The 12,139-nt window shown below is 35.1% G+C and overlaps 1 protein-coding gene across 2 annotated transcripts in view; it reads left to right on the top strand.

Moving 5' to 3' along the window:
- LAMA1_2 (Laminin subunit alpha-1) overlaps positions 1 to 12,139 on the top strand; it is a 78,846-nt gene that overhangs the window by 13,862 nt on the left and 52,845 nt on the right. For both annotated transcript variants that reach the window (XM_051217295.1, XM_051217296.1), the window contains exons 3-6: positions 624 to 789; positions 3,390 to 3,569; positions 4,622 to 5,160; positions 7,611 to 7,902. In XM_051217295.1, the coding sequence (XP_051064678.1) occupies positions 624 to 789; positions 3,390 to 3,569; positions 4,622 to 5,160; positions 7,611 to 7,902 (1,177 nt within the window). The remainder of the gene's footprint in view (positions 1 to 623; positions 790 to 3,389; positions 3,570 to 4,621; positions 5,161 to 7,610; positions 7,903 to 12,139) is intronic.

Below are 12,139 nucleotides of genomic sequence, written 5' to 3'. Positions count from 1 at the left end.
GTCAGTTGAAGCTAGACCACCATTGAGAACCTGAAGCACTGGACGGCCGTTTCGTCCTAGTATGGGAGTCCTCAGCAGTGCGCATCCACGATCCCGCACCACGCGGGGCTCGAACCCAGGACCTGCTGGCTTCGCGCGCGAGCACTTAACCACTAGACCACTGCGCTGGTATCCAACGGTGTTAATGTCTAACTTCAACCAATCCACCAAGTTGCGCCACCGTACACCATTGTCTTCAGTGAGTTCCTATCTCACAACATACCTGGTTGAACTTCACTAGGACGAAACGGCCGTCCAGTGCTTCCAGGTTTTCAATGGTGGTCTAGCTTCAACTGACTCATGATTTCAATCTGTGAGATAACATTAAATCTGACTTGTGAATACTTCTAGGGATGCAGAATATTTCAGAAGGGATAAATGTAATTTACACAAATACAGTCTATGTATTCGTTAGAGATGAGTATAACAAGATTTCCACATTTCATGTTTAATGAACTCTAATGAAATCACTGTTAAATTAAATTTCAGATTAGGAGAATAAACTATATTGCCCTATTGTACAGGAAAAGACAAAATTATCATTGTTTACGTATAAACCTATTCTCTGTTGTTGTTTTTTTAAGTCTCGGCTTTTCATTAACTCCATTCGCCGGTCGTATTGGTTTTACAAATGGTAAACTAAGTCAATCTGGTGAAGTCTATTTAGCTGATTATGCAATTACTTCAGTAAATCAATTTGGTGATACACAGTTTACTGATTCTAGACAACTTGGTGAAATTCGAGTTATTGTAAGTGATTGACAATAATAATTGTGATAATAATAATATCATTATTATTAGAAGGGATTTAATCGTGAACGATATGATCTCAAGTGTTGTTATAAATGTGTGAGCGGTTGTCATTTCTCGGTTGTACACATTATCAAAGAATAGTTTTTCTCCAAATACTTGAAAGGTAAGCTGGATTTAGTAGTAGTGATCTTGGCAACCTGATTGCATGACTACAGAGCACAAGGGGCAACTGAGTGACGCCGCTTACATACGGGCTTTTTCTAAGAAGTTCTTACTTTGTTAGTTTTGTACATTAAAGACCTTACCGTCGACGATATAGCTTCATGGGTATGTTCTTTTGTTTCAGACTAGGATTTCTTTTAGATAGATAGTGGAAATACCTTAGTGCCTCCACATCCCAGCAAAACTAGCAGTTTGACTTCACCCTCGGACCTTAAGTTACTGAGCTGCGTGGCATGGTAGGATCAAAACAAACAATTATTCCAGTCAATATAGTTCTATTATAGTGTTACCGTATGTAAGCCTAACGATTAGATCAAGGCAATAATCACAGTGGCGATCATTATTGTGTAATTATTTCTTGGTTAAACTAACCGAATTCAAGTAAGCATTTATGTTACCAAACAATGAAATTTTAAATAATCTAAAATTTACCAGAAAAATTCAATTGAATCTCATCAGGTGTTTACATTAAAACATAAACTTTACCAAAAGATACTTTGACCTATTTCATGTTACCAAAATGAACCCATTATAATTAAAACTTTAAGTTTGTGATGTAATGCATTCTACTTATGTTGACAGATATGAGTAGTATATAGTGCCAATTGAAAGTGGTATGCCTGATAGCAGAAGATTAAGAAGATTGAATTTAAAGAGAACAGGAAGGGAAACAGAGATTAATTGTAATAACAACAGAATTGGAAGAGTCATGAAACATGTAAACGACAACTGAAGAAAGGTGTACAAATAATATATTTATTGTATGATTTGCATATAGTACGAAGGTACTCTGTAATTATACACTCAACTGTTAATCGAATTACTCCATCAAGTTCTCGTTTACTATATCGGAACTCATATATAATGAAAATTGTCTACGAAATCAACAATCCATACAAGATGAGAAATAATTTATAGAACAAATAATGGGGCAACAGCCTTTGCATCATTAGGCCTCAACCTACTCAAGGGTTAAAGTAACATCTTGAAATGTAACACGTAGAACACCAACGCAATTACATTTAGTGGAGAAGCTCTGGAAGAGGGGGAAACATTCACGTACCTGGACAGTACCATTAATCAACAATTGAAAAAGGGAAAGCGTAACTCAAAACAACTGTCAACTAATATCAAAGTCAGAATCTTCAATACGAACACCAAGACAGTTCTACACTACGGAACTGAAACTTGGGGATCTACTACAACCATCATCAAAAGGATGCAAGTATTTATAAACAATTGTCTACGCAAGATACTCAATATCCCTTGGTCAGATACCATCAACAAGATCAGCTTCCATCTGAGGAGGAAATTAGGAAGAGATGTTAGAATTCGATAGGATACACATTGGAGAACTCATCAAACTTCATCACGTAGCGACCATTTACCTGTAATCCTGAAGGGTAGATTTAAAATGGAAGACCAAGGAACACACTACACTTAGAATTGGAAGTAGACATGAAAAGAATGAATAAAAACTAGAAACAACTGAAAAGGATTGCTCAGGACAGAATAGGATGAAGAATACTAGTAGACAGCCTATACTCTTTCACGAGGGGGTAAAAAGCCTAAGTCAGTCAGTAAGTAAGTAAGTAAGTTAGTAAGTAAGTAAGTAAGTAAGTAAGTAAGTAAGTGAGTAGATGAGTGAGTGAGTAAATAAGTAAGTAAGGACTCAGGCTTGAGTCCAGATGTAGTTTATATGCAAATATACCAGACTCTATAACACCATAAAATGAAAATAAACAATTATACATAAACTAGGCAAAAGTGACCGTGAAATAGGAGAGGCTGTAATTAATAGACTGTCTACAGATTAGGAATAGTAATTCATGCAACCGAAGTTAATGAGTTTACCAAAATTAATGATGAATGGGATACACACACATAGTAATCTATTTTTTTCTTAATAATTATACAATAAAATGACAATTAATATCAGAATCGTGGATGTGCACTGTTGAGGAGTCCCACAATAAAATGAAACGACTGTCCAATACTTTCAGATTTTCCATGATGGTCAAGCTTCAATTGACTCATGACCTCAACTATTAAAATTAAAATTGATAAGAATTCAATAATTAAAAAACTATTTTGAAAGAGTTTTGTTCTCGGAGATGGGTGGTTTGGTCGTGGAGTTCTCATCGTACTTCTGAACGACATCATCAGCACAAACTTCAGTCTACCTGAAGTTTGTGCTGATGATGTCGTCCAGAAGAACGATGAAAGCTTCATAACTAAACCATCCAGCTCAGAGAACAAAACATCACCAAAATCATCCACCTGAGCTACCATTGTTCTCCACCATCTCTAAAAAACTATTTCCAACTTCCATTGTAACACCAATCTATATATTTTTTTCTGTCAAATTTTCTCAGGAAAATACAAGTCCAAATTATCAATATTGTTTACAATTAAAACCGCATCATTTATATATGGCATCAGAATTAAAAGAACCACAACGATATTCACCATTTGAACCAGGAATCAGTATGACAATACGTTTTAATCCATTAATTACACAATCTGGTGATATGGATTTATTAATTATTCAACCTGTAAGTAATTTAACTGAAAAACAAAACAAACTAAACAAACATTCATAATTAAATTAAAGTAGTCAATTGAATTTTCACAATGAAATACTTATGAATTCACTTGGTATTGTTTACTTGTATCTTTCCATTGGAAGAAAGTTAGGGGCGGCCAAACCAAAAAGTGACATCAGTGCTTGAAGTCACTAACTTCTAGTCTGAGCCATGTTGGTAGATGCAGACTACCTGGTTGAGGTCCGCGTGACTATCGTAATCAATGGTTGGAGACTCTTGGTGACATGACTCGGAATCGATCACAATGGCGTCGGTGCATACACTCTCTGTCTTCGCTTAAACTAAGAGATTGAAATCGCTTCATACCTTTCTTTCTACGAACTAATTCTCTCTTCCTGTACTGTATCCTTATTGTAATCTTTCTTTTATATATTACCACCTCTGAATTAACTACTTTTATGAATCCGGTGTCCATCTTGTTGTGTTAATGAGGTATGGCAATTTGAACCGATGCATATATGTACCTGGTCCTACGTTGTAGCTGACTGACTGACTAACTGATCTTTCCATTGATGCTTAAGATTGCAATTGGTCAGTCTTTTGTTGGCATATGTGCATCCTGTGGAGATTACCTCGATGTTGTTTGAAGTCACAAGTTTTATAAGCAAAGTTGGTTAGTGCCTAGTAGTGGAATCTAGGACACTTGCCACTTTGTTCTATTTGGGTCTCATCATCTGGATGTACCTACATATCAAAGTTGATGTCCACTCTGGGACTCGAACCCATCATCGTTCACTTCAAACACCATCGCGTTACTCATTTATAACTACTGAGTCCTGATAGCCACATGCTTGTGTAATATGGGCGAGATCATGGATACACACTTCTGAAGTGTCCCACAGTAGGACAAAACGGCTGTCCAGTGCTTACAGATTTTCCATTGCGGTCTAGCTTCAATTGATTCATGATCTCAACTACTAAAGTAAATTAATATTTATGTTCTATTACCATTCTGATATGTTTTCTGATATTTTTTTCCAAATTAAAATAAAAACATACAGGGACATGCAGAATGGATACGTATATTCCTTACAGAAGATCATCGTTTAGGTATTGTTTTACCGGGTGTCAGTAAAACATTATACACTAGAACATCTTTAACATCACGTGCTATGAATGATCCATATACAAATTTATTAAATTTAGAATTAACAGAATATTTAAATTTAACAAAAGTTTTACCAGTTTGGAATAATTTAAAGAAACAAATTTCAACGGTAACATCAAATACAATAACATCGTCGTCATCGTCGTCGTCGTCGTCGTCGTCATCCTCATCATCTTCGACGACACCAATAAATTTAGAAACAATCAAGAAACAATTTTTTGATTCAAAACAAGCTGAAATTGAAGTTGTTGTTACATTATATTTTGGTAAAATTGATACAGATCAATTAACTGTATTATTTGATCAACATATTGTACAAACATGGACTATACCAAAACAACCAGATAATAAAACTATTCGACAAATATATATTGGACCACAATTTATGCCAGCTTATCCTGTTACAATACAATATTTAATAATTGGGAAACAGTAAGTGTCTGATTATATATACATATATATTGGATAGTAACTGCAAGTTTATCCCAAGAGGTATGGATAGCCGTATAGTTGAGTGTTAATGTTCTCATTGAGGTTCAAACCCTCTAACAATCTTTTTTTTAAATATACGATGGTGTCAGTTATCATAAGCGTTAAACTAATATTTATAGATTGTGTTTAATTGATTTGTACTGGTTGTTTGAATCATTCGATTGATGTTTATGTCTTTAATTGATAAGTCTCATTTGGCATATGTGTATCTTGTACGGATTGCTTCCATGTTGATATTCGGTTACAAGAATTAGAAGGAAAGTTGGGTAGTGATTAACAGTGAAATTCAAGACAATCGGTTTTTTTCTATTTTGAGATCATCAGTTGGACGTACATTCAGCTGAGTTAATGTTCACTCCAGCACTTCGAACTCCACCAACTGGAGTTCTAATATTCAATGGGAAGATTCAAACGATCAACAGGTGTACATTAAAATCCACTTCATTGCACAAACTACGGCTAACTGAATTCAGTAGCCTAGTAGATAATGTGATAACACTTGAAGCGAATGATATTATTATTATTATTATTAGAAGCTTTATTCAACATTATATTTTTGGTACAACATAGAATTCTCAGCATACAGTATTTCAACAAGTTTCCTTTTCTTATACCTTGATCGATTGTGACGACAAATTTTGAATGATGACCAGTTAGATGTTAGGAGTTCGGTAATCCATATTTGATTAATGTTCATTCGTTTCAATGCATATTGCCGGCCACCATGATGTCGCTGATTGTACCTTTTTGTATCCTGTATAGCGAAAGGTTGTAAACTTTTCATAAACGTGCCTGAATAGATTGTGTGCACAATGGACATAATGATGTGCTAAAACAAACAACAAAACAGATAACTTGATGAAATATCTAGATCCGAGGAACAGGTAGCCCAGATATTCAAGCAGGCCGCCTTCAGTATTATTAGGTTCGAGTCCTGAAATGGACACCAAAATCGAGGTGTAGGTACATCCAGCCGGTGATCCCACTACTAACCGCCGTCGATGTCTTTTTGGAAATGTTTATTTTTAGTATCTGCAACAGTTTGATTTTATTTAGGATAACAGGAAGAATCAGGAAGTACAGGACAGCTGTTTCTTCTCATTTTTAGTTCCTAAATTTTAGGTACCCACAACCCTACCAAGAGTCAGGCCCATGGATTTCACATCTTCCTCCAAGCGCTTATTCATTGGAATCATGAAAAATGTATTCAAACTCATCGAATGATATCATAAATCTAGCCTGATGATGATGATAAAATAACTGTCTACCTGCGCACCTGAAATTAACAGATAATTAAATTGAATGCGTAGTGATCAATTCTTTGTATGATCATAGGTTAATTGAAGAATGACTACTTATCTTAATGTAATCCTAGTCGGAAGCAGTTATTTGATCCGCAGCACATCACATAATCTGATATTTATCGATTTAACTGTATTATTCTTTGTGATCAAACACTCAAGTAGAAAATATGTAAATACAATGCAAGGAAGAAATGGTTCTGTTTAGTGATGGCTAATTTATTATGAACCAAGAGTTACGATCACTTACATCGTTGCGAGGAATAAATAAACTCACTTGTTATGTAAAACTAGAATGTCTACCAATCAAAAGTATATTAATCAATACTTATTATCCTCCGTAAGACAAACATTGAAAAATCAAGATCTCTTACTCACTTTGCTACTTTTACATTGGTATCTCTCACAAATATATCCATCCCATTAATATTATTATTATTGATGGCATTACTTACTTAATTACTTTCGCCTGTTACTCCTAATAGAGCATAGGCCGCCGACCAGCATTCTCCAACCCACTCTGTCCTGGGCCTTCTTGTCTAGTTCCATCCAATTGTTGTTCATTTCTCTCATGTCTATTTCCATTTCCCGGCGTAATGTGTTCTTTGGTCTTCCTCTTTTCCTTTGGCCTTGAGGATTCCATGTGATGGCTTGTCTTGTGACGCAATTGGGTGCTTTCCTCAATGTGTGTCCTATCCACTTCCAGCGCTTCTTCCTGATTTCTTCTTCCGCTGGGATCTGGTTTGTTCTTTACCACAGTACGTTGTTGCTAATAGTGTCTGGCCAACTGATCCGAAGTATTTTACATAGACATTGATGGCGTTACTCAATATTATATTATTGGTATAATATAGAATTCTCAGCACAAAGTATTTCAACATTTTTCCTTTTCTTATTTCTTCATCGATTCTGACAATAAGTGGTGAGTGATTGCCGGTTAGATGTCAGTAGTTTAGAAGTCGACATTTGAATAATGTTCATCCTTTTGAGTGCATATTCACAGGCATCCTCAAAATAACGTTAAAATTAATTTTACTACTTACTTATAATAAGTAATATTAATTTTTTTATTCATGATATTGTTTATAGCCTAGTGGATTTTGCAACTGAATTAGTAAGTAAAGATAATTCATACGGTAGTCAAGTTGGAATATGTGGTGGACAGTTATATCCACGATTTACAGAACGTCGAGGTTTAGCTGGACTATTGACAAGTAAATTACAAGGACTTGAATTAACAGCACCACCAAGTGGACGACAATTAATATTTACACCATTCAATGAATTAATGTCTAAACAAATTATTCCAGGAGTAAGTTATGATGAACAATTGGTTTTAGAAAATATACGTACTGGTGACGGAAAGATTCGTAAAAAGAATGTAAGTATTCATCAATGGTAGAAGTATTTTTAATTTATTTCAATAATCCACCCTTAAATAAGTTTTAGTTTATTTAGAATTCGACCAGTGATGGGATCAGAATAGGCGTATCGTCAGGTCAGCATACTTGGATCCGAGTGCCGATAGTCACATTGACACCCAAACCCAGTACCTTTATCTTCATATATCCAAAGAGTTATCCATTATGGCACTAAGCTCAGATAGTCGTTAGTTTCCTCAACCGATATGAAAGTATTTGGAAGTTTTTGTCGTTTTTCATTGTTTTAATTCAGGATTGAAATTGATCGGTCTCTTAATGACAAATATGTATACCGATCAAATCACATTTGCATAAGGTTGTGTTCACCACGGATCAGTTACTATCCTGAATTAATATAATGAGGAATTACAAACCTTTACAAACAAATTATAAACACTCAAATTTTGGTCAGGTAAAGGTTTTAGTGTGAAACCTTTTAGATTAAAAACAAACTATCTTTTTTTAGCGTTTGGTTATGTTTTCCGAAAAGAAAATGATCAATAGTACTACTGTGACTTATCAGAAGGCTTGTTAAGTTTACAAGGAAGTAATCTAAACAACTAGATTCATCAAATTAAATCTCTCACAATGTTCTGATAACAACCTACATCAAACTAAACTGCAAATATAGTCTACTCTATACATGTCTTCAGGTAAAAAAGAAATAAATTATTCACATAAGATCTATAGTTAAACATCCATTTACCTGCTTTGCCTAAGTATGAGACTTATTGCAACCTCCTACCACCTGGGATAGAACGCAGAATCTCAAGGTGTTGTTGTGAATGCTCAACTTTTAGACCATTACAATCTTCATTTCAGTTCATTTGCAATACTGTACAATCATTCTTCCATACTTTATAAGTAAAAATAGATAGTGGCTAGCAGTGAAATCCAGTTTGACGCGCGTTTTATCCGATTTGGGACTCGTCAGCTGAATGTACTTGCATCTCAAAGTTGATGTTCACTCTGTATTCCACTGCTAGCCACTATCTATGCTTGTTAATCAAGGCTATATCGAGGCAATACGCACAGTATGAACATATGCCATTAATAGACTGATCAATTGCAGTAAAACAATATCAAGTGAATTTATTCTTCAGTACTATTGATTAGTAATTACTTCATTAGCAACTTGTATATACTCTTCTCTAGTCATGACTTTTCACTACAACTAAATAAATTACTTTTTAATTCTAAAGGCATTTTTGGCGAGTTACTTTTCTATGAGATGGGGTCACTAATGTGATGCCCAACCCTCCTCCTTTATCCGGGCTTGGGACCGGCACTAGCCTCGGTTAGGGGGAACTCCAGGCGTAGCTGTAAAAAACATTAAGCAAAAAAGATGAGTTGTTTTATAAATTTCTTCATTAAAATATATCATGTGTAATCTAAATATTGATAAAACAAACAAACAAACAAACAAATTGTATCTATGCAGAATAGAATTTAAACCCACTAATGATAATCACAATCATTGATAAGATTGAAATACCTTAAAATGAATGAATATGAGAATTATAATTGAATTGAATATGTTAAATGATAACAACCATCTATCATTTTGATTATTCATATTGGATAGGCTTGCATAGTCTATGTGGATCTATGTTGTTGTTAATTAAGTATTACATTAATCATATGATACTTGGTTAATTCATTTGTATAAATAGTTTTGTCTATAATTAGAATTTAATCATTCAATGTATGAATAATAAATATTGTTGTTGTGAATAGTAGATCTAGAAGTTGTATAAAATCATAGTAAGTCGGTAATATTTTTATACTGTTCATTTATTTATTTCAACACATAAACATTACTACAACAGGGTACCAAATATATATGCGCCACACCATATTTGTGTGTGTGTGTGTGGGCTGTGATACTGCCCGGGTGCCCAAACCGAAACAGGTGGTTTTCTTAGGGGGCCACACTCGGAGCCTTTGACCTAAAGATCTGATCCACAAGGCAGTGGAGCATCGTGAGGAGATGCATTCCCATGGTAGCCGGTGACTAACGATTGGTTCATACGCCATTTCTTCCCACAGGATACTGGAGCCCATATGCACCATTGGTTTGGGATCCGGGTGAAGCGCCGGACATTCGCTTTTCGTCCCCTCATTTTCGTAAACAACACCCCCGCCATGAGAAGGCAGTGAGTAGGACTTCCCTGGGAGTGGCTGTATACGCGCGGCCGAGGGAGGGAGGGAGGGCCCACCCCACTCTCGGCCATATCAGGGCATTTGAGGGCCTTATACAGATCAATTATATATTAGTGATAAGAAATTTATACTGTTCAATTTCTTGTCATTAATATGGAATTGATCAGTCTCTTTAAGATATATTTATTATGAACAAATTGTCTAGATATTATCATTAAGTGACAATCATTTTAGGTCAAAACTGGATAGTGACTAACAGTGGAATCTAGAACGCTTGTATTGTCCTATCTCTAACGAATCTCAAACAGGACGAAATGCTTGTGTTAAATCCCAGTGCTATTCATCATATAAATCATGTTAAAAAGGTTATGATGTATTAGCAATACCTAGGCCGTTTGCTTAGTAGTACATATACTAAGAGGTGATGAATTTCAGTCCTGAACATTCACCGGATGATTTATAAAGCCGAGTTAAAATTCGTCCTTTTGTACAATGAAGAGGTTTTTCAAGTTTAGTAGCTAAGTAGGTCTTGCTCTGGCGTTCAGAGTGAAAGTTACTGGGTACCAGTCTGAGGGTGAACATCGATTTGAGTTCAGATACACCAAACAGACGAGTCCTAAGAAGGAAGGAATGAGTGTTCCGGATTCCAACTATCCTTCTCTAACTAACATGGTAGATTTACTCGAGGATGAGATATCTTTTTGAAGATTTTGTTCTCTAAACTATATACAAATAAACTGTTCAAGTTCGAGAATCCATCAAAATGGTTGAGTTACTCATAAAGTATTATTTTCAATGTAGTACTATTGTAGTGAACGAGAACACAAGTGGGGACAATCGGACATATTTGAGTACGAAATTACAAAACATCATAGTAAAATCTGAGAACCATATAGTAAATACTTCATTCTCAAAATGTCAATCATCTTAAACTTCATTGTTCTTTCGTTTCCACACTAATCATTCTTTGTTCTCGTTCTCTTTTGTTTTGTTTTTGAACTTCATAACTTTCTACCTCCAGGTATTTCACTTTTAATTAATGATATGTCCTACTTATAACTGTTGATATCAGTAGTACATATCACTACTATTAATGATAATATAAGTAGTATGTGTTTTATAAATCTTAATACATGAGATATGAAAAGAGTTTAAGCATATTAAACTTATGCTCAAATGAATGTTTCTTGAAATTATTGACAAACATATTGGTGTTATGACTTTATGTCCAGCTTTTTATCACGTGATTTATCCACCGATCAAAATACGACTTATACAATCTTAGCACTGTGCCAAATAAATGACGTTCGACCGGTATGAGCAGCCTAGCGTCCTTATTGATCCTATCTTTGCCTAGCCCGTCCACTTGAGTCCACAACACCAATACCAGCTTACACTATGCGAATTGAATCGAATCATCTATTTCAGACATACTGGGTTTATGTATCAACCAAACAGACTGCAACGCATCATAAAATAGGAAATAACATTTGTATACAATAAAGCGTAGACAGTAAGCAATGCTCAAGCACACATATTTATACAAAGTGAAAATATAAATTAAGGATTTCTTTGCTAATCCATCCACTAAATTACTGATAAGTCTTGATAATTAAACGCTATATTCCATTCCTAAGCAATTCTCGTAAACCTCAAAGCTAGAACTACACAGAGACCTGAACACGAGAGAAAAGGTGCGAAATACGCGAGAAGCACTTTACTCTAAACGTTCGTTCTAGTACAGAAAATATAGGATTTTTATAGTATTTTAGATGACCTTGAGTCTCCCGAAAATTCTGAAATGCTACCAAACATAGTAGCAGTGTAATGATCAGCCAATCAGAAACTCTACATGTGGCTTTTCATTTTCTTGATGTTTCTGGCAAAACTTCTGGTGAACGCCTTTATTGGCTTTTGCGAGAAGTTTTCTGGATCACCCCAACAATTACATAAGATCTTTGACCGTTAGTAGTTTTACTTGTTGACTTCGACGAATTACCAACAATTATAACTAACGATGAGTTTCTCTTTAAC

This window comes from Schistosoma haematobium, chromosome 5, assembly GCF_000699445.3.
Source record: "Schistosoma haematobium chromosome 5, whole genome shotgun sequence".
NCBI classification, from domain to species: Eukaryota; Metazoa; Platyhelminthes; class Trematoda; order Strigeidida; family Schistosomatidae; genus Schistosoma; species Schistosoma haematobium.
The sequence above is the reverse complement of the archived record's forward strand: the minus strand, read 5'-3'. Positions and strand labels throughout refer to the sequence as shown.